The 23474-nt window shown below is 32.0% G+C and overlaps 1 protein-coding gene across 2 annotated transcripts; it reads left to right on the forward strand.

The window, feature by feature from the left end:
* The first annotated feature begins 856 nt into the window (after nucleotides 1-856).
* On the forward strand, nucleotides 857-23474 carry LOC145322687 (uncharacterized). 2 transcript variants are annotated; one of them, XM_080164894.1, is made up of 34 exons: nucleotides 857-968; nucleotides 1637-1696; nucleotides 2099-2158; nucleotides 2698-2751; nucleotides 2899-2955; nucleotides 3335-3388; nucleotides 3882-3971; nucleotides 4531-4632; nucleotides 6018-6083; nucleotides 6479-7268; nucleotides 7709-7765; nucleotides 9271-9518; nucleotides 9894-9935; nucleotides 11331-11366; nucleotides 11772-11900; nucleotides 12164-12255; nucleotides 12735-12802; nucleotides 13038-13134; nucleotides 13578-13699; nucleotides 14194-14255; nucleotides 14722-14817; nucleotides 15598-15656; nucleotides 16303-16414; nucleotides 16593-16671; nucleotides 17279-17392; nucleotides 17919-18015; nucleotides 19109-19153; nucleotides 19950-20012; nucleotides 20843-20933; nucleotides 21236-21318; nucleotides 21650-21708; nucleotides 22058-22130; nucleotides 22611-22675; nucleotides 23173-23474. In XM_080164894.1, the coding sequence occupies exons 1-34, from the start codon at nucleotides 948-950 to the stop codon at nucleotides 23298-23300; spliced, it is 3471 nt and encodes a 1156-aa protein (XP_080021020.1). In that variant the 5' UTR covers nucleotides 857-947; the 3' UTR covers nucleotides 23301-23474. The 2 variants fall into 2 exon arrangements, with proteins under 2 accessions (XP_080021020.1, XP_080021021.1); XM_080164895.1 differs by lacking the exon at nucleotides 1637-1696 and having other exon boundaries at nucleotides 23173-23473.

Here is a 23474-nt window from a genome sequence, read left to right on the forward strand (position 1 = left end):
AAAAAAGCTAATTTTTGGTTTAGAAATGATTAAGCTAGCTTCTTTTTATGAAATGTGATAAAATTCCTTAAGAAGAAAGAAGCTCAAAATATGAAGACTAGTCTCAGGATTATAATATTTTTCTATCATTTTATATGTAAAGATTTTACAACACTCTATTTTTTTAACAGCTTATCGCTTTGCATAATTATTTTTACGTTTTAACTTTTTACGTTGTTTTTTATTTATATGATTTAGACTTTCAATTAATTGTCTTAAGATATTACTCCTCCTCAAAGACGCTTTGAAGATCTAGTTTTACCTGCAAAATCAGCCAAGACGACCTTAGCTACTGATTGGCTTTCTCAATTCCTATTGGTTGAAAATCAGCTGTTCAAGGGATCTGTCAACCAATACCAGCAGACATACACAAATAAATAAACATTGGAAATAAAATGAAATATCACGTAAATTTATCTTATAATTCAGAAATTTTTCGTATATATAGGAGGTTTTTATGTTTAACGCCTTTTAAATCTGAAATTTAAAGTCCGTTTTTTTTTAAAAACTCTCATTTAAATTAAAGAAAATTTGTTAATAAGGTAAAAGTTTGTTAAAGAAATTAATCAAACACATTTTTAAGAATTATTTATTTTTTAAACAAATTTTCATCTATTAAAACAACTAGGATAAGAATAAGGGCATTGTCCGGCCTTTTAAATTTTTCATATTATACATAAAAAAAACCTATAGGGAGTTTCTGTAAATTTCACCAATTTAATCGGTTTAGTAAGTAAGCCCGATCGACAGACAGACGCACATCTTACCTCTTTTTTTTATGCTAGATATTGTACAGTAATTAAATGTATTTATTTTCAGAAGCATATTGAAAATACTAACATTGAAAAATGTCTTAGAATTCATATCTGAATAGATATTATATTTATATACATTGAGCAAAACCGAACATGGAGAATCAAAATAACTCGGTAAGAATTTTAGATACAGAGGGAGGTAGAGTATATAGAATAGTTATTTTTCCCAGCGTATAATAGACAGCTTATTAAAATGAAAAAATATGAGATTAAGACCAGGTTTTGTTACACCGAAGGACCGAATTATATACCTTATTACTGGTGTTAATTTTATGATCGATTTATAATTAATTTATTGTTCGTGGAAAATTTGATGCTATACATGTTTTATTAGTATGACAGAGAATCGGTTCTAATCCAGCGGAAATTAATCGGTTTCGTAGCTCCATACAAGAAAAAAGATTAATCTCTCCACAATCTATATTCTATATGAAACTAATTTCCTTTCAATCTATTCAAGAGCTTAGATGTCTCATAGAAGAGCTTTATCTATATGAGTGGTTCTAAATTGGCTTTAATATTTTTTTTTGCAAATGAAAATCATAGTTGGTCTGACTTTAAAAAATAATTAGTCAGGTATTAATACCGAGATTTAGCAAAGAGATCCCGTTAAACTAAGTATTTAGTACATTAGGAAACATATTTAGAAACCGTAAAAATCAAATATTGCCTTTTCTTTAAGGAAGCTATAAATGAACTTTTAGTATTCCATAATTTTTCTAAAAGTGTACTAAACACTTTTTGATCTTATTCCTATCCATGTTTATTAAATTTCCCTTTAGCATAATAGAATTGAGCCCAAACGGATCTACGAAAAATGGATTCTTGTCAAACCAAAACAGGTTAAGTTTTTTGGTCGGTAATGCTCATATATTTGTAACTAAAGTAGCTTTCCTTAATTTTTCTTTATCCCATCATGTTTCTTTCCTTTTTTTTATTGATTTTGCCTTTCCTTTTTTTACTTCCTTTTTCCCTCTTAAAAATCTTTAAATTTACTTGAATTTTTTTTCAATACCTGTCCCTGTGGATGATTCACTACACTCTGCCAATTTTTTTTGAAAAAGACACAATTGAATTATTTTCATTTGATTTTCTGGATTTTGCAGCATAAAGACTAGGTACCTATAATAATTCATTACTTTTTAAAGAGTTTGTAAGTATTTACCTAGTATCCAAATACAAGAAACTTTTAATTTAAAAAATTACCCAAGTTTTTATAAAAAAAAATATTTTGTTTTATTTAGACTAACAATAATCCGTACGGGCACGCTCAAAATGGACAAAATGGAAATTATCAATATCTGGTAATTATCTTAACCAAATCTTTTATATTTGTTTTAGTATTTGTGTGAATATGTTTGATAAATTGAAATAACTAAAGGGTTAAAATGACAGGTGTCCTACACAGATGAGAACAAACATTTACTACATCTCTATTCTGAAACTAAACAACACTTGTTATCGGTTTCTATTGAGCTATAAATAAAGCCCAGAAACATAGACTTATTCTGTAATGAAAAGTAACAATGTGCTAATGCATCAAATAAGATTAACAGATAAATATATTTTGATATCTTTTAACTAAATAAAATAACAAATTTTAATTTTGAAGAAGGACTGTTTGACATAGTTCTTATTTGATTTCGTTCATAACTTCACTAGGCATCGTTATCACCTGAATGTGATATATTTAAATTTTCACGCCGTCATTTGACATGTAAAAAGAATCTTTTATCAAATAAAAACTGAATTTTATTCCTAGATTTAAAATTTTAAATCCAATCATGTATTTAAAAAAGATCTTGTCCAATACCTTTCAATTACAAAGTTGATTATTTTTTAGGGTTCAATACAACAAAATTACCAAGCCCCAACAAGCAATAGCGTAATATATCAGGTATTCCTTCTTATTGAAAGTAAAGAACTCTTTAAACAATATGTACCTACAGTTAAGAATGTAATTGGCAATGCATTTTAAAAATCTCAAACCAAGGCTTTTAATAATTATAATAATTTATTTTTCAATACAAAAATTCTATTTTAGAATTCCAACCATCAAAGTTTAACAGCTCCAGCAAGTAGTAATGGTGTCTTATATCTGGTATTTATTTTGCAAATAAAAATGTGTTGCTTTGTTGACTTAAGTGTTCTCAAGCAGACAAGCATAGAAATGAGATACAACCCTAATATTTGAATTTTGTTTTTTTTTGCACTTTGTGCTTTTCCTGGCATAAGATTCAACATTATTTGAACTGTTTATTATATTAGTCCCAAAAGTTTTAAAATAGCGTTTTCTTATTCGTTGACTTAAAACTTTGGGGACCTTGATTGAATTTTGATTGGATAGTTCATTAAGTTGAGTGTTCAAACGTTTTAACTACTAATTGCAATATGAAGGAGGGGGGTAATTTTGTGTGGCACATTATGTCTAGAATTAATTAAGGTTAAATGTTTTAATGAAATCAAACTTATGTTTTTAGAATTCAAATCAACAAAATTTTTATGCTCAACCAAGTAATGGAGTAATAGTACAGGTATATTTCTTAACATAAACAAAACAAAATTGTACATAAATTTGTTGTAAAATTGCGTTAATACATGATACAGTAAAAGGACATACTTTCTTTTTACTTAGTATTTAATTATAGAGATGCCTCGCTCTAAGATTGTATCTTGATGTCCTATCATTATTACAAAAATCAGAAGAGTAGCATAATTACATATTTCACATAAAAAAAATGTTGTCAAAAAGTATAAAGTATCTGGTAACAATTATGGTATTGCTAAGCTTTCTTAATTGTATCTAACTGTTATAGAAATCATCATGCAAAGTTTGAAATCTGAAGGACAATTCTAACTTACATGTTAAAATTAACGAAAAGAGCTACCTGTTACTGACGCACTATATACGGACGGACCGACCCTTAGTATAGAAAGTAACATAATAGATAAAATTAGAAAAGATTTGTATGGTTAAATATATGAATATTTTTTTACTAAAATTCAAAATCTTTTTTTGTTTATTAGAATTCAAACCATCAAAATTTTCAAGTTCCGATAAGTAACGGAACTTTTAACCAGTCACCCTTTTTAAATGGAACCCAAAATTTTAGTCAGGTAAACAAATATTTTTAGAAATTCATTGCATAAAATGTAAAGTACTGAGGTTTCTTTGTCTCAAGCTTGAGATCTCAATAATTATTGAACTGATTAAGTTCTTCTTTTTGGGGAAGCAAAACTTATTTCTTGGAATGGTTTAGGCTATTTTTATGCTATATAGATTCTCTAGATACGAGGGTTGCAGCTGTTGGTAACGAATAACACAATAATGTAGAAATTTGACTAACATAAGGCCGTAAAAATTAGAGAATTGAGAAGATTAGGTAATATATTTAGGGATGGAGGGGATATTGGGCTGTTTAGTGTTTATTATACTAGTCCCTAAAGTCTTATAATAACATTTTCCTATTCGTTGAGTTAACAACCTTGGAGACTTTTATTGAATTTTGATTGGTTGGTTAATTAGTTTAGTGTCCAAATGTTTCAACCACTAATTGTGATCTACAGAAGGGGCAATTTTTGTGTATCATTATTAGGTATGTACATACATTGTACATAAATTTTTCGGCCATCGTCTTATCCCTTTAAATTCCTGTAATAAATTACTTAATTTTAGTTTGCTAACCAGTCCGAGCCTGTTCAGAGCCAACCTGTGATAAATCCATTTGTTCTGAATCTTCTACGTCATTTACAAATGCAACAACAACAACAAGCCCAGGTAAATACCAGGGATAAGACAATGGACAATAAAGGGGGGGGGGGGGAAGTTTTGACACATTTGCGTAAACAGTGAGTATAGGCTTTATCTTTGGACTGAGAGGATAGGTTATTAGGGATAAAATCATTCTTATATGATGAACTTCCCCCAGATTTAAGATTTTTTTGTTAGGCCTCCAGGTTCCAGAGCTCCAGGCCTCCAGGTCCTCTCTGTAGTACAGGTAAAAATTAAAAAAATATTTTTTTTTGAAGAGTTAGAAGTCAACCTATGAAACAAAATATGCATATTTTTGAATGTTATTCACATATTTGAAAAAAAAAATGCATATTTTGTTTCATAAGTTGACTTTTAACTCTTCAAAAAAAAATTTTTTTTTTAATTTTTACCTGTACAGAGAGGACCTGGAGGCCTGGAGCTCCGGAACCTGGAGGTCTATCCAAAAAATCTTAAATCTGGGGGAAGTTCATCATATAAGAATGATTTTATCTCTAATAACCTATCCCCTCAGTCCATAGATAAAGCCTATACTCACTGTTTACGCAAATGTGTCAAAACTTCCCCCCCCCCCCCTTAATTCAAACCCCCTCCCTCAATCTTGAGAAACAAATTACTTCTATAAAAAATAAAAAGTTTAAAGAATTTTACAAGTCCAATCAAAGCTTGATCAACCATTTTCTTGCTATATAGGTATAACTTTTTTACCTATAGATTTATGTTGGTTTGTTTTTGTTCTTGCCATTGTTACCTTATTAAGGGGGGAGGCGGATGTGCCACTTTTTGAACCAAAAGTAAAACGTGCATGATCTAAGCCCATAAAAGAGTTACAGCTCTAAAATTTGGCACAACAGTTGCTTTTGTGGAGAACAATATGGAACTGTGAAGAAAAGGCGGCGGAACCGCCACTCCCGCCGATAACCGCCGTTTCTCGCCAAATTTATTTTGCCTTTTCTTGCCATAATAGATAATTTTCAATCATCTGAGATAAACTTTTTTTTTACACTTGTAAGATTTTACACTTGCATTTTTTTTAAAAATATTGATATGATGAGTGTCAGTGAAAAAATAAGGGAAATTTTTATGAGAAAAAAAGTTTATCTCAGATGATTGAGAACTGTCTAATTTGATGAAAAAAAAGCAAAAAAAAAATTCGGCGGGGGGGGGGGGTGGTTCCGCCGCCGTTTCTTCACAGTTCCATAATGTTCTCCACAAAAGCAATTGCTGTGCCGAAGTTTAGAGCTGTAACTATTTTATGGACTGAGATCATGAACTTTTTACTTTTGGTTTCAAAAAGTGGCACATCCGCCTCCCCCCTTTGTTATTATTTGGATGCCTTTTTGAGAGAAAAAAAAGTATAGTTTGCTTTTAATTTATTATTTGTTGTTTAGAATGAATATTCATTTCAACAGCCAAGTTACTATCAACACTTCCAAAATTTACAAGCGCCACCAAAGGTAAAAAAAAATATATCATTTGTTTATAAAAACAAATATAAACAACAAAATAAGGATGACATAAGCAAACAAAAAATGGACGTGGTAAGCTAAAGAGTACCTTTGCTTCTAATACCTAATAATTTATTTTTTTGGATATCTTCTAATTTCATATGTAAAAAAATCAAACCCTTTAAAAACCTTAAAAAAAATATTTTTCTGGAAATAAATATTAACTTAGATATCAAATGTATCCCTAATGTATATTTATTGAATAGGTTTCAGTTGATGACTGAAAACTGAATTATATACCTACAATAAAAATTGTTTTAATTTTTTAAAAACTTTTCCGAGCAGAAAAATAATTTTATTATGTAATATTTTAAAATATCTAATTAAAAATAATATAATTTTAGTTTGAAGCACCATCCAATGGCTTCAATGGAGGTCTTAAAGTTGAAGCCATTCAAAATGGCTTCATCACCGGTTTTAAAAACGAAGGACCTATAAATGGCTCAATCAGAGATTTGAATAGTGAATTATCTCAAAGTGTATCAAATGGTGATCATAGAATAGAAGGCATATCAAATACCTTAAACAGTGCGCTTCAAAATGGCTCTCTTAATAGCTCAAAATCAGAAGCAAAACCTAGGGTTTCAAATGGGAACCATAAAATGGAAGATATTTATAATAGCTCACGTTTTGGTCCTAAAACTAATTACCAACCAAATGGTCAAAGTAATGCTCTCAGAATTGAATCCATGACCAATGGTTTAAACGGTGACAACGCTCATAAACAGGAGGCAACCGCTGGTCTTAAAATTGAAGCCCTGTCCAATGGCACAACTATTGTCAATTTTCCCAATTCCGAGTCAAACAATCACTATGACTTTAAACATGATTTAAACCAAAGCCACCCTCTAAAACCCGAGACAAATTTAGCTTACCCTCCCAAATCCGAAGCAACCGTTGGTTATGATGTTAAGTCTAATGGCCTCTCTGCCCACACATCTGGTCACGACTTTGTTCCTGTTTCAAACAGTAGCCATAGCCTCGAACCTGTAACTACAAAGTCTGTTGATCAAGTAACACATGCAATTACACAAGATTCTACAACAAATCTGAATATGTCTTCAACTGCTAACACGATTAGTCTCACTCTCCAGAATCCTACACCTCAAAGCACAATTCACAATTTGACCACAGGTAAATTAGTATATTAGCGCAGCCACTCTAATAACAAAGACTTGACCATATGTCACCCTGTAAAATTACTAGGTATATACCTAGCTCTTCATTTGTTGATGGATTTATATTGGAAAAAATAAAACTGTTATTTCTACCTAATAGTAATTTTGTTATTGATTTATTGACTATTCTTATCCAGGGAAGGAAGGGGTCTTGGGTTGATTATTACACTAGTCACCCAAGTTTTATAATGACGTTTCTTATTCGTTGGCCTAACAACTTTGGGGACTTTATTGAATTTTGATTGGTTGGTTCATTAAGTTGATTGTCCATACGTTTCAAACATTAGGGGTAATTTTGTGTATCATCATTTGGGATGTACATCAATTTATCGTCCTATGTCTTATCCCTTTAGATCCCTGATTCCTGTTAAGCTTTTGAAATGATATTTTTTCAAGGTTTAAAAATGCAATTTAAAAGAAGTTCAAGTGGAGAATACATGGTCGGTAATGCAGGTAATAGTTATTTATCGCATCGTTTTATAGACAGCTTTCCACAGATATTAAAAAAGTTTAAGATTATGACTAGTTTCAGATTCCTCAGTGCTAACGAAACTAGTATTGATATTATGAATTTTATTTTAATATTCGTGGAAAATTGTCTGTAATACAATGCTATTCATGAATTTTCAGTATGCCTGAGAACTGGTTCTAATCCAGCGGATATTTATCGGTTTCGAAACCATGCTGTAAACAATTATCTATACCATATCTAATTCAATTATTTTCACATAAAAAATATAAAGGGGGGGGGGGCGAAAGTGACACTTTTTGTAACCAAAACTAAAAGTCAACAAAGGAACTCAACTAAAAAAAGAGTTACAGAAACGGCGGCGCAACCGCCGAAAACCGCCGTTTCCCGCCGAATTTTTTTTTGCCTTTTCCCGGCGGTTTTCGGCGGTTGCGCCGCCGTTTTTTCACAGTTCCATATTGTACCCCTATAAAGCAACTGCCATGCAAAATGTCAGACCTGTAACTCTTTTTTTAGTCCTTTGACTTTTAGTTTTGGTTTCAAAAAGTGTCACTTTCGCCCCCCCCCCCCCCCTGAATTAATTCGTTGAATACTTATTATTCGGTATTTTGCGTCTTAAATAAAGAGAGGGGTAGGTTTCTGGTGAAATCCGTAAAGGTTATGTGTTATAAGTAGAACGCAGCTTATACCAACAATGAAATTAATGCTGAAAAAAATCACGAAACCTATATGTGTTTTTCAGCTGTCGTTGGGGGGCAGCACATCATAAAATTGACGACCTCTTTATTTGCCCCCCAAATATTATTTTATATTTATTTCGCTTGTTGGTTATACCTTATACCTAAGTAGAACGATAAAAATTTATGTTTACTTTAATTTAATTAATATTTTTTTGTCTAGGTATAGTTTTTTTCAATAAGACATACACATATTTAGTGAATATTATCATTCTACTACTATTTTTAAGCCTTAAAACACACGCCTTTACGGATTCTACCAGAAACCTACCCCTCTCTTTATTAGGGAAAGAAAGGACAATGGCAGATTCATTTTCTTTAAAATTCATCAAAATTTTTTAGACCAACTTAGGCAAAATCTTACACTCTCAATAAGTTGGCTATAGTTGATTTATCGTCCATTTTCCTATCCTTGCATTTTCCCCTGGTTTACTTTATTTGCAGTTACGCCACTAGAAGTCTCTAGGGGCACTTAAAGTGGAGGTTGTTAAACACTCATTTTTGATTTTAGTTAAAAACAAATTTTGGAGGCGGTAATTTTTTTAGGAGGGGCAATATCTCTAGGGAGGGAAGTAAACTAACATCCCCAAAAATAGTTATAAACCTTCCAGGACCTATGAAAAGCTACATTTTAACGGAGAACCATGTAGGTTCAGCGGTTAGCAAGATCCTTTTGTACAGACAAACATACAAACAGGGATACTGTTACTTTATTATAAGGATATTAATAATACCTAATCATTTTTTTATAGCTAAAAAGCTTTGCTCTGAGAGTCAACATAGCACAAACCAGTATCAAAGCTCCTCCACAACTAAGTATGAACCACAAGAACCGATTCCATCGATGCTACAAAGTATGGATCAAAGCTTAAAGAACGGACTTCCCAAGCCAATCTTCTCACACGGTGTGACTCAGGGTGTGACCCAATCGTCCAGGGGATCACCCAGAAAGGCTAAAGAATCAAAGAGATATGCAGATTATGACTTTGAAGATTTCAAGGTAATTTTAATTGAATGGAATCGTGTAATATTTGCAAACTTTAAATATAATTTTAATAAGGGAAAATATCATTTTGGAGAATGTTACTTTTGTGTGATTCAACCCCCCCCCCCCTCCAACTCTCCCCCTTCATTTGAAATAAATCTAAAATTGTCTGTTAGTTTTTTACCTTAGGTTAGGTCATATTGGTTATAGGGTAGGTAGTACCGCAAGGGTTAGGCACACAGAAAAAAAATTTCAGTCCACTACCTTATTTTCAATTTATTTTATAATGGGGGGAGGGGGGGTTCTTTGCTCGCCTGACACTATGAGGAAATGCACCAAATTGACTTTTTAGTTTGTATTTCCTTTTAATCATTCAAATTTTTATTTCAGCCTAAAACCCCGAAGATTGCCGCCAGTCCAAAGAAGGCTCAGGTAATTTTTACAATTAAATTTAAAAGTTTTTTGTCTGCATGGGGGATGGACTAGACTAGTTTGATCAGGGATACAAGGTATACAAAGGGGGAGGTAGGTTGTGCTAAAATTCCGTATTCACTAAATATAAATATATAAAAAAAAAATTCTACGGTTCTATTCAATAAGGAATACACATATTTAGTGAATACTAGCGTTCTTCTACTGTTTTTAAGCCTTAAAACTCAAACCTTTACGGAATTTTAGCACAACTTACCTCCCCCTTTCTAAATAATATTCATGAATTTCATGAATAAAAGCTAGAAAAAAAATTAATCTACAGTATGACCCTCGAAAAAGTATCTTTTAGGGTATACAGCCCTTATTTCTTAATGTATCATCAAAAATAGCAAATATCCGTGTTCTCTGTACATTTCCACACGAGAGCATATATAAAAAATTAATTTTACCTCCATTAACACTGGAGATTTTTAGAGCTAAAGTTTTGAAAAAGTGACTGAGCAAAAAGTAACTTTTAACATAAAACAACTTATTTGGCAAAATTATGATAGAAATCCTATTACTTTTGTTACTAGCAGATTATACAAAAATGAAATAAAAAATTTAGGTGTTAAGTTAAAAGCATTTTTTATACATATTTTTGAGTCTTTTAGTGTAATGATATTTTGAAAAACTTACTTATTAGGCAAAATTGTTTTAGATGAAAAAAACTAAATAAATCTTTATGAATATAGCAGGAAAATTGTTTTTGTTTTATAATCCTAACTTTAATAACAAAAAAGTTATAAGGAAAATAGAATTACATTATAATGATTTTTTAGTCTAAAAAGCTTAATTAACCCCCTATTAAGTGTTTGAGATGTCAAAAAGGGGGCGGAGCAACTGTCATAATTAATCCTTTTCATAAAAAAGGGTAAGTAAATAGCCTGAAATTTGCAAATAATCAATTCTTTCAGTAGTATTTTTGCCATTAAAAATTTATATTTTTTGGTAGAATAAAAAAGAAAAAATTAGTTAACTTGTTTTTCTTTGTTTATCATTCTTCAGTTACCAGAAAGACATAATGTAACCATCCAAAAATAGTGGGAAACAAAAAAATTTTTTTTTTTCTCAGTGACTTTTTCAAAACTTTAGCTCTAAAAATCTCCGGTGTTAATGGAGGTAAAATTAATTTTTTTATATATGCTTGTGTGGAAATGTACAGAGAACAAGGACATATGCTATTTTTTATGATACATTAAGAAATAAGGGCTATATACCCTAAAAGATACTTTTTCGAGGGTCATACTGTACAATATTATATCGTAATTTTTCTTTGCTTTTAACAATTACAGCTTAATGCACATCCAAAGAAAAACACACATTTTGTGTAATTAATGATTATTATTATTTTAGATTACTACACATAAGAAAACCAAATTAAATTTAAAGGTGAGAGAGGACTTTTCCATTATTCTTATTCACTGAATATTACAAATTATGAATGAAAATAAAAAAATCTTAAATTAAGACAAACTCTATAATTATTTTTTTACTGACTAGCGGCTGCGCCCCATTCATATAAAGGCTCTGTATTCATAGTTGTAAGAAGGAGGCGAAAAGAGCCCCAAACCATCCCAAGGTTTAAATCTAAAAACAAAATAGCCTGAAACTCTTCTTAGACCTATGGGAAGGTTCTCTATAAAGGAGAAAACATAAAGTTATTGAAATCTCAAGCTTTAGACAAAAAACCTTACTACTTTATATAATAGGATTACTGTACTTTGTCAGATTCCTATAAACAAAATTAACCTCTTTACTAATTTTATTAATACTATGTTTTTTTTTATCAAATAGGTGAACGAAAGCAATATGGACAAATTTATGAGCATAGTGCCTAAAGGCATTCTTGAAATGGAGCTAGGAAGAGACTACTTCACAGAAGAACAATTTTTTAGTCTTAAAGAAAAAGCAAACCATTTAAATGTAAGTAAAAGGTTTTAAATACTTAGATAAACATAGCCACTTTTAAACAATGTTTCCTTTTTTGTTTTTTGGAGGTCGGCCAGTCTGTAGATTTTTATTATCTGTATGTCAATTTCTTATTAATACAAGATGGCTTACAAAGGTGAAAGGAAGAAACTATAAGAATGTTTCATTCTTCTAAGAGCAGCCAAATCATAATGAGACTAGTAGATAAATATATTGGTTTATGCACTTGTCGCGTTATTACATGTTTTGTATTGCAGGATGTGTTCCCCACCTGTGATTGTCCAGAGGGAAGAGAGGATGGTCCATTCTATTGTCATCTTGGCCATGCTGCCAGCATAGAACAATTAAAGTAAGATTTTATTCATTTATAATAGTTATTTATCGCATCGAATTATAAACAGCTTTTTGCGGATATAAAAATGTGCAATTATAAGATTAAAACTAGTTTTATTAGCCCCGAGATTCTGAAGACACGGACTAACAAAACTGGTTTGTATATTTTGACTGTACATTTTATATTCGTAGAAAACTGGATATAATATGATGCTATACATGATTTTTCGCATTGCTTAGAACCGGTTCTAATTCAGCGTTTGAAGCCCTACTGGAATGATACCTAATACAAGAGGAAGTTCATATATTATTATTTTTCATAGAGAAGGGGGGGGGGGGCAATCTTATTTATTTCAATGTATAAACTTTAAATGGCAGTAACTTCCATTTTTATTGGTTGATTTGATGAATTCAAACAGTAAATTCTTGATAAAACACTGATTTAGTCGTTATTCCGGCAAAAAGTTTTCAAAACCTATTTTTGTTATTGTTTAGGTCTCAGTCAGCCCTCAGATTTCAATGTCAATCCGAAGAAATCAGATTCATCCGGGCTACATCTACAAGTAAGCTATTTCAGTAGGAGCGCAGTTACTTCAAATTGGGATACGTTCTTACGTTCGTCTGTCATTGAGAAATTGAAGAAGTGTCCATGATAGTGTCAAGTAGTCAAGTGGACAATAATCAAATAGAAAATAACATGACAATGACATGCATTTGTGTCTAGTATATGTGGCCGTGACAAAACTACAATTTTATGCAGTCAGGTGAAAATGTCATGTCATTTTATTTTTTGTCTAGGATATGAGGCTATGACAGCTCAGCAATGTCCAGTTGTCAAATGGAAGATAACAAGATCGAATGCACGTGAAAAGTTTGCTGTTGTCTATAAGTGCAGGTAACAGAACAAACAAAGTAATCCACAGTGATATGTTTATTGGAGATATGTATATTAACATTCTTCATCTCAAAATCTAATAGTTCCTTGATACCTAAAAATTATTACGGGAGGGTGATTTGAACTATCATTTTTGGATACACTTTCTTTCTTGGAGACTTGGGTACTTCTTCCCTTTCAAAACTTTCTGAAAAACACGAAAATATCAGTCCAACTATTTTAGAGATCTATTAAACCACACAGTTGAACAGACACACCCTTACAATCAATTGAGAAAAGAAAAACTTTAATGTATTAATTTTTTCTTTTGGTTAGTTTTTAATATCGTATTATGTTACTTTCAATGTGTATCTCAACCCTATGCATGATAAAACTAGAAAAGTCAACACAACACACAAAAACAACATATTTGCATAAAATATCATTTTTTTTATATTTGTTAGGCCTGGACATAGCTGCCCGTATACCCTGACTATAGCCAGTATCTTGATGTACGAGGCTATCCCACTTGAACTTGCCGACCTATCCTACAAAGCCCTGAGAAAAGTTTCTGTGGATAAACTGGGTAGGTACCTACCTAATATTTTTATTCACTTTGAAACAGCTGAAACCAAGAGAAATATTTTTTTTAAATAGTTTATAATTACAGCTCTTTTAAGCGAATTGTTTTAGTAGTAATTTATTTATATTACTCAACAAAATTGATTTTTTATTTATTTTGCTTGTTGGGTTTACCTTATTACTGCTTGCTATTAGGAAATTACTTATTATCCTAAAGTTTTTGTCTAAACCTTATGACCTTAATTACTACTGAACTGTTTGAGTTCTACTTTTGTTAGAAGCTTCACTAAGGCTTCTAGTCTTTTAAGCCCTTTTAATACAGATCCCCTAGATATTTGGGGCGCAGCCTCTAGTAATGCATAAATTCCTAGTAATTTTTTGCCAATTTGAAAGACTCCAAAGTAAGCGATAAAATACCTTAAATCTTCTTAATTTTGGCCTTTGTAAAAGATAAAAATTGTAAGCAAATTGAATACCTAGATATTTTTATATTTTCAGTGGAGGAGACAAATCGGAAATGCAATTCTAATAATGAGAAAAGTTGTGCTTGTCAGGGTCAGGTAATAAATTTTATTTACGTTTCTGCGGACAAATGTCTATAAAATCATGTAGGAATATCCTCATATAAAAGTAATACCTGTAAAATACCTCTTATGGGCGAGGTTAATGGGCCGAGACCAAACACGTCCGAGTCCATCAACCCAGGAAAACTAAGGGGTGCAGATATAAAAGTAATAAGATGTCTGTGTATCCCTCTATCTGAGTATGAATGTATATAGGATATCGATAACCGCTTTTATAGAGAAGCTTTTTATTACTGCAGGAAGGTTAATCACTATTTTGCAAAGAAATCGCCCTTTGAAAAAATACCCTTCCTAAAAAATTTAATCTAAAATTAATACCTATTTTATTAGGTAATCATTGAAAGATTTTGGAGCAAATTTTCATTATACTACATATTTAACCCAGCATTTAGGAAGTCAATAACTTAAAAATTGATTTACTGAATATTCTTTTTCTTTTCAGGGAAGCAAGACCGACGGTCTTTCTTTGACATATGGTTGCTCCACCAATATTTACATGCACCGTTATTGCAAGTTTGGAAAGAGCGATAAAAACCAGGTAAGCACAACAACACATTTGACTTATCTTGACCAAGGGAAAGGGGGGAAGTTCTGACACATTTGCGTAAACCTGGTATATAGGCTTTATCTTTGGACTGAGAGGATAGGTTATTAATGATAAAATCATTCTTATATGATGAATTTTCCCAAGTTTTAAGATTTTTTGGATAGGCATCCAGGTTCCGGAGCTCCAGGCCTCCAGGTGGTCTCTGTAAAGGTAAAAATGAAAAGAAAAAAAAATTTTAAGTCAGAGGTTAACCTACAAAACATAATATGCATCTTTTTGAATGTTATTCACATATTTGAAGAAAAACATGCATAATTTGTTTCATTAGCTGACCTCTAACTCTTAAAAAAAAATCTTTTTCATTTTTACCTGTACACTGACAGAGACCACCTGGAGGCCTATCCAAAAAATCTTAAAACTTGGGAAAATTCATTATATAAGAATGATTTTATCTTTTATAACCTATCCTCTCAGTCCAAAGATAAAGCCTATATACCAGATTTACGCAAATGTGTCAGAACTTCCCCCCCCCCCCCTTAAAATCAGATTATTGATTTTTTTGCTGAAAGCTTTAGAAAAAGATTTCTAGTCTTTCTATGCAGTAATTTGATGTCAATGTGTCAAAGTACTAGGATGTTATTGTCTGTCTCGTGTCTATATGGATTTTTCATTATTTTTTGGGGTTTTTTTTGATTAAAAGATTTTTATTTTATTTTTCATTTCCAAACAGCATCAGCTTTCATGAGAACTGATTTTGTTTGATTTATTTAGGTTCGTAAGTTTGCATTGAAAGGGAAACCAGCTTTGGAGGAAGAATATTTGTCAGACAGGCATGTCATCAGTCAGAATAATAAATGTATTTAAAGATTAAACCACCCTTGATCATAATTATTTCTTTAAAATACTCAGAGATTTAAAGGAATAAGACAATTTTCGATGTCCCCTTGATGATACACAAAATTACCCCTTTTGTAAATTACAATTAGGGGTCAAAACGCTTGGACAATCAACTTAATGAACCAACCAACCAAAATTCAATAATAGTCCCCAAATTTCTTAATCCAACAAATAAGAAAACGTTATTGTAACACTTTTAGGACTAGTGTAATAAACAGCCCAATGTACCCTGCCTCCCTGCTAATACTAGGCGATACCTAGTAGAAATAACTTACATCTAAATCTTAACAAAAAAAAATCTAGGTCATGAGATCTGAATTCGGAGGGAGAGGCAAAAGTAGACTTAATTTGAAATATTGGCGGACAAAATAAAACCTTACTACTTTAATAGGTTTGATATGAAGTACATCATGCTTTAGTGTAATTTAAAATTAAGAAAGAAACATATTTCCTAATGAAAATCCACTGTAACTTGCTAAAAAGTTTGAAGCAATATTCCTCAGATTATAATATCAATGCTTCGACATTCATCTATCTTAATCTGTGTTAATAATTTTTGACTGACACCATGTTAATCAGACTGAGCAGACTTGGTGATGAGACTAGTCACCTCCTGAGGAGCCTAGCTCCTGACTGTTACAACAATATGGCACTTTTCGGTCAAACCGGGTGCCGTATTGGACAAACGCAGGTACGGGTGTCGAAATTTTTATTACAATTTCATAATTTTTCAAATTAAAAAAAGTTCTAAGGGTTTATAGTTCAATAACCATGAATAACATAGAATTTTTGTTCTCGAGTACAATAAGATGATTTAAATGACAGTCGACAAAGCTCATAAAAAAAATAAGACACCTTCGTTATCACAGGAGAAGCCTTATAGCGGTGTGACGTGCGTGCTCGACTTCTGCGCACACGCGCACAAGGACGACAACAACATGGTTGGAGGTAAGTGCAGCTACTTACTTTTTACTTTTCAGTGTTTGTGTTTTAATAACTTTAAAGGTACACGGTGGATCGACTAAATCGAATTTGATTTAAACTTTCTAAAAGCTAAGTTTTTCTATAATTTGGATCGGTCTGTACTTCTGTCTGTGTAGCTCTTATTGATAATTTAGGCATGTTCATGATGATTAAATAATATTCTGCTTATTAATTTATGACACTCTACAAGTTTAATATTCGGTTGTTCTACCGTCTGATTTTAAATCTTCGCTGTTATGGTTTTTTGATTTAATTTTGAACTCATACCTACCTTATTGTCACACATTGTAAAATAGTTTTAAATGCCAATAAAAATTTAGGGATCTAAAGGGATAAGACAATAGCTGGTAAAATAATGTACATCCTTAATTATGATACTCAAAATTACCGTTTCTGTAGATTACAATTAGTGGTTGAAACGTTTGGACTCACAACTAAATAAACCAACCAATGAAAATTCAATAAAAGTCACCACGGTTGTTATTATAAGACTTTGGGGACTAGTATAGTAAACAGCCCAATGTCCGTCCCTGTATAAAAATCCCTAGCAGTCATAGTTATTATGCTTTAGGATGCACCGCTATTGTGACACTAAACAAAGACGTATGGAGGAGAGATGAAGAACTCAAAACTTATGTACGGCTAGCCAAGGAAAGGGCTCTACAACATGCTCAATCTAATCAAGGTAAAGGGGTCTTTTATTTTTAGTAGCGAAGCTACACTATTGTTTGAAATGGAAGTCCGTCTGTAAAAAGTGTGTATTCCACGGCTGCTATTCTGGAAAGGTGGCTGAATTTTTCCTGTACCTATAGATATCCAGTATGTAATTTACTTGGCACGTCATTCTGTCGGTCATTCTACTAAAGACAATTCAATTTATAGTTGGTTAGCATCATGTATGACTACATAATTTCATAACTTGAATGATAATGTCGTAGAAAATAAGGCTTTAGGAACAGACTTTTTACAATTTTGTTCTTGTAATACATTAGAACTAGCGACTACATCCCTAAAGGCCTCTAGGGACACTTGAATTATTATTCTAGTTTCAAAAAGAAAAAGTATAAACAGATTTTAGGGGAAATTTTTTTTTAGCTACAACATTCCCAGGACCTATGAGAAGCCAAGCAGTAAAGGACAGTATCGGTTCAGCACCAAGTGAGATCCTTCGCTAAAAACAAAAAAAAACACATAACTACTTTATATTATAGAATATACCGAAGAGATTACTGAAGAATCGCATCCTCTCAAGTTTATTCCTAACCTAGACGACAATGATGAACAGTATCATGTTCTTCCTTTTTACAGGTAAATGTCAGAGAGAGAAGGGACAATGGGCTGTTTTTTACACTAGTCCCCAAACGTTTATAATATCGTTTTCTTATTCGTTAGATTATTAACTTTGGAGACTTTTGATTAATTGTTTTATTAAGTTGAGTGTTCAAACCCTTTTTAACCACTAATTTTAATCTACAGTAGGGGTAATTTATTGTGTCATCATTGGGGATGTCCATCAATTTATTGGCCATATTGGTCTTATCCCTGGGTAAATAAAATGTTAACATGTTGATTATAATGTACAGAGAGGAGATACAAACATGATATAAACATTGGTAATTTCACATTTATACCGATATTATATTGATAGAACCTTTCCCCTACATCCTATTAGGTTTAATGGAATAAGTAAAAAGTTTATGATTTTTTTCACTAACATTATTTATCTGTAATGAAAGGCATGTTGGAAACAGGGAGTAAGGGAGGGGACAATGGATCGAATATTCAATTTTTAGGAGTCTCAGACTTTGGGTACTGGCTTAAAGGGAATGTGCAAGAATTTAGCAGTTTCTGACTGAGTTTGGGTACTTGAGCATGAAATGCCGCTACTCGTTGTGTATGTTTTGAATATTGCAGACGGGGAGAAGGGATAAGGGAAGTGGGGGCAAGGGAAATAACTACTCGTTGTGTTAGTTTGGAATGTAGCAGACGGGGAGAAGGGAGGTAGGGGCTAGGGGCAAGGAAAATAAACAGAATAAAAAGGGGCAGTCATATTCTTGCTAGCAGCTGGCCGGGTCCAATAATCTTGTAATATAAAAATCACACCATAAAACCTCAATATATTTCATCAAAAACAAGTTGTGATTTCACTTTACATGACGCTATGGAAATCTATTATTCAATTAACAATCCCTTTTTAATTTCCTACAAATTTTTTGGATTAAACTGGATTTCATGCCCTTTCTTTGATAACTCTTATATTGAATTAATTGCCCATTGTCCCCTCCCTTACTCCCTGTGTTGGAAAGGTCTTCCTTACCCTTTTTTTAACACATAAGGATTATAACCCCCATGGTAATTCATGTGCACGTCATTGTCTGTATAGTTATCTTTATTTTCACAGGCCCTATGCTACGGATGAGGAAATCAAAAGCATGGTTGAAAGCGGGTAAGAAAGCTTTTGTTTGTTTATTGACAGTATTTATTCTCAAATGCTTAACGATCTTTAGATTAAACAAGGATGACAACATCCATAAAAGCGAAGCACTGAAACTGTAGGACAAACGGACATTAACACTTATATAGTGTAAGAACTGATTAATCAGAATATAAATGTATAAGAGTTGAAGCAAAATTGTAAGTGTAAATTTGTTGAAAAACTGTTTGATACAGGATAATGTTTATGGACATACTTACATTTTTAGGACTTGATTATAGAGTTGCTTTGCTTGAAACATTATACTTTGTTGTCCCAGGAATAAACATACAAAAGATCAAATCAATCGGATGATTAGATCACAAAAAAATTTGTTGTTAAAAAATTAAAAAAATCAACATGTTTAAAATGGACGTACGGACATTCTTGTAATGATTATAGAGTTGCTACGCTTTCTAAATCGTACCTAACTACTAAAGGAATCACCATGCAAAGTTTGAAATCGATAGGACAATTCTAACATGCCTAAATTAACTAAAAAAGCTATCCGTTTGTGACGGACGGACGGACCAACCCTAACTATAGGAAAGCTTCGCTTTTAAAAAGAAATAAAGAGTAATTTTTACTTAATCTAAATCTTGCCTTTTACTTTTGATAATTTTTTTCAATTACCACATTATCAGGTAAGATATTAATCATTTATACAAAAAGAACTAATAAGAAATGTTATTTTTTAAAATTATACACTCTATTAGGTACCTACCTACTCAGATTTTTTTTTAAAACTAACCTCTGAAATATTTTCTAGAGGGTTGGAAATACCAGAATTGGATCCTTCAGATGTACCAAACAATATTCCAAATTATTTTCAAGGAATGTGTATTTTATTTTTTACGCGCATAGCATGTTATCTAATTATTAGTTCCACTCCTCAACTTTATCTTATTTTTAACTGTCTATGGCGTTAGTTTTTTTAGTTTACTTGATTTTCAGAATTCCTAGAACCATCTATAATACAAAGTAAAACGATGTCTGTCTGTTTGTTTGTAGCAAAGGATCTCGATAGGTTTATAACTATTTTCTTGGGGGGTGGGGCACCCCCAATCCCCCTAAAAAATGAAAAATTCCCCCCCACAAAAAAAAAAAAATTTCTTTTTATAACTAAAATTAAAATAGTGGGGTCGATTACCCCCCCCCCCAAAAAAAAAAATTTCTCTCCCCCCCCAAATTTTTTTTTTAAAGTTTTCATTAAAATCTAAAATAGGAAAAATTGGTTAGATTAAACCTCTTGGGGCAAAGCCCCTAGAGGCTAGGGGCGAAGCCGCTGGTTAGATATAATTTTATAAGATAATCAAGTCTGTAATCAAATCTTAGAATCTAAGTATATGTCTGTCCATATTAATAATTCTGTATTTAAATGATTTGGGATAGATATATTGGATAATGTTAAACATTAAATGCCTTGTTACTTAACATTTGTTAATGTTCATTTGTCTTGTCTTATATTTTAAGCTTCACTTTTATGGATTTCTTCATCAATGTTATAATATAAATTAGTGAAAGAATTCATCTTGATTGTAAAAAGTAAATTTATTTTCAATTTATTTTTTTTAAAGGGGGAGGGGGTTCTTGCTCGCCAAGCACTTTGAGGGAAGGCACTGCAGATGCGTTACGAATTAAATGAAATACATTTATATGATCAGAGATGGGAGGTATAGGTTTCTCGTTGCCACACGGAAGCCTATTGCTGGAGGTTGCAAAGCATGAACTTCATGCAACAACATCATTAAAGGTATGTGCGAGTTAGTGATAGGGTACCTAAGGAAAAACTAAATGGCCTTTCATATGTTGTATGACAATCAAAATTAAATTTCTTGTGAATATTGTTCATTTTAAAATCCTGCGATTTACAACCCCCCTTCCCCCTAAAAATACAGAAAAAATATATTTTTGCTGAAAAGAAAACGGTTAACTGGCAATTTTCTTCTATTAGCCTGTTTCCCTCTTTTATTTACATCTATTGTGATAAAAACAGTAATGAACTTGCATTTATTATAAAAATTACAACTTTTCAATTAAGGAAAATTTGTTTAGAATCCAAACCGTTTTGCCCCATCTCGCATTGGTCTGGTTTACTATACACACCATGGACTGCATGTACCCCAACATGGAGAAAGGTAACAACGCTACTACAATATAAATATGGTAGTTTGTCCGTTACTACAATAATCTTGTGAAAGCCTTGACCACTAGTATTTACTTATATCATTTCAGAATTACCAAAAATTCTGTAGGTATGTTTATTTTTAAGCTTCTTTGAAAACAAAGCAAATATACGATATAATTATCCTATTTCATTTATTTTGTTTCCATATGAGGCACACTGTATTGAGGTACCTAGTTTAAGATAGATTTGCCATTGGAGTGCGGCAGGGGGGAAAAGACCTCCTGGCACAACCATATGCATACCACTATAATATACCCACTAATGTAATCCTTTATTTTCAGAGCTGTTATTGACCAAGACAAGCATAATGAACACAACAAATATTTGAATTGGCTCAATAAGGAATGTTGTCACAGATTATACAAACAAAAAAATTACGAAACCTATACGTGATTTTCAGCTGTCGCTTGGGGGCAACACTTATTAGAATTGACGACCTTTTTATCTGCCCCCCAAATATTATTTAAGATTTATTTATTTCGCTTGTTGGCTATACCTCATTCCTGATGTAGTTATATCTTAAAGTTTTTTTTATTGCCTACTTACCTAGTATAAATATAATCTTAACCAAGGTAAGAATATCTCAATGCTAGTGAAAAAATCTATGGGAAAGGTTTCATGTTAACAACAGAAAAAAAATTTTTTTCTATTTTTCTATAAGTTCTGAATATGACAACTAAACATGTGTTAGGTCTTTATTCCAAGTGGTGGAGAAATAAAAACTTTAAAATCTTCTGGTTATATTTTCCCATCTGGTGTAAAGTAAGTATTTTTAATATTACTGGCGGTTACGCACATAAATTTAAAACTTTGGGTACCCTCTTTTATTAAATTGTGATTGGTTTTAAACTAATACTGTTCAAGCTTTTCAACCAACAATTTTAATCTATAGAAAGGATAATTTTGTTTATCATCATTCGGGACTTAAATGAATTTATAGTCCATACTGGCTTATTCCTTAAGATCCTTGCATTAGACGAAAAAACTTCTAAAATATAGAATACCTGAGGACAACTTAGGGTCAGAAAGGAATGGGCCATAGCACTTAAGATAATATACAACAAATGTTTTTTCAATTTTCAAGGGTAAAAGTAATGAAGTTTTTGAGCCAAATAATACTTACATGAATTTAAAACTTTGTATACCAGTTAAATTTATAATCCAATGTCCCCTCCCTCCTTGAATTGTTAAAGACAATTCAAACATTTGAAATAAAAATTATATTCTGATAATCCTTTGCAGATTCAAGCAAGAAAAGAACAGAAAGGGTGATGCTGAGCTCGCCTTTGATCCAGACCAATTCCCAGGTTAGTTACCAGCATAGTATTCAGGGATCTGGGGGATAAGACAAAGGCCGATAAATTTAGTTAGTGCTCCCACAGGGGGTGAGGACTCCTGCAGGGGTTAGGCAAAAGAAAGCAAACTGTCCCTACGTTATTTTCAACTTAATTAAAAATTAAGTGTGGGGGGGGGTCAGTTTAAGGGTCAGTGCTAAACAGGCCCTTTGTTCGGGAAAGCACAGAAATATGTCCTAAATTTCCGCCCAAAGGCCCTGGGAACTCAGTAAAATACTGTCGGACAATTAACGACTTCTTGATTGTTTCACTGCATATTCATTTTGTAAGATGAACTGTTTTATATTGGCCAAGACAATCCCTAATCGATTATTGTTTTTATTTAAATTCCTTAATTGCTAAGCGGAGAAAGCCGAGATTCAAACAACCAAAACCGACAAATTGCAGACATAATAATTACCGCCAAAGTCAAAGGTGTCGCAAATTTTTTATTCATCTTATTTTTTCAGGCTTTCAACCAGGAAAACGGCTGACCCACGAGGGGCATCCAGAACTTGTGTATAATATTGACCCAATAAGAGACAAAGTATTCTCTGAGTATAAAAAGAATCTTAAGATATTTCTAAATAAGGAATAGATTCTTAGTGGCGTGGCTGGTTAATTTATAATTTGAGTATGTCAGTTCGTAAAAAAGATATTTTGTTTCAAGGCTTGTGTAAACATTTTATTTACAAATCGAAAGTGTAAGATTAAAAAAATGTGCATAACGGGGTAGTTTCACGAAATGCATTTGTATGGCATATATTTGAAA

The sequence above is a fragment of the Acartia tonsa genome, chromosome 6 (genome assembly GCF_053477335.1).
Source record: "Acartia tonsa isolate MP-2025a chromosome 6, ASM5347733v1, whole genome shotgun sequence".
NCBI classification, from domain to species: Eukaryota; Metazoa; Arthropoda; class Copepoda; order Calanoida; family Acartiidae; genus Acartia; species Acartia tonsa.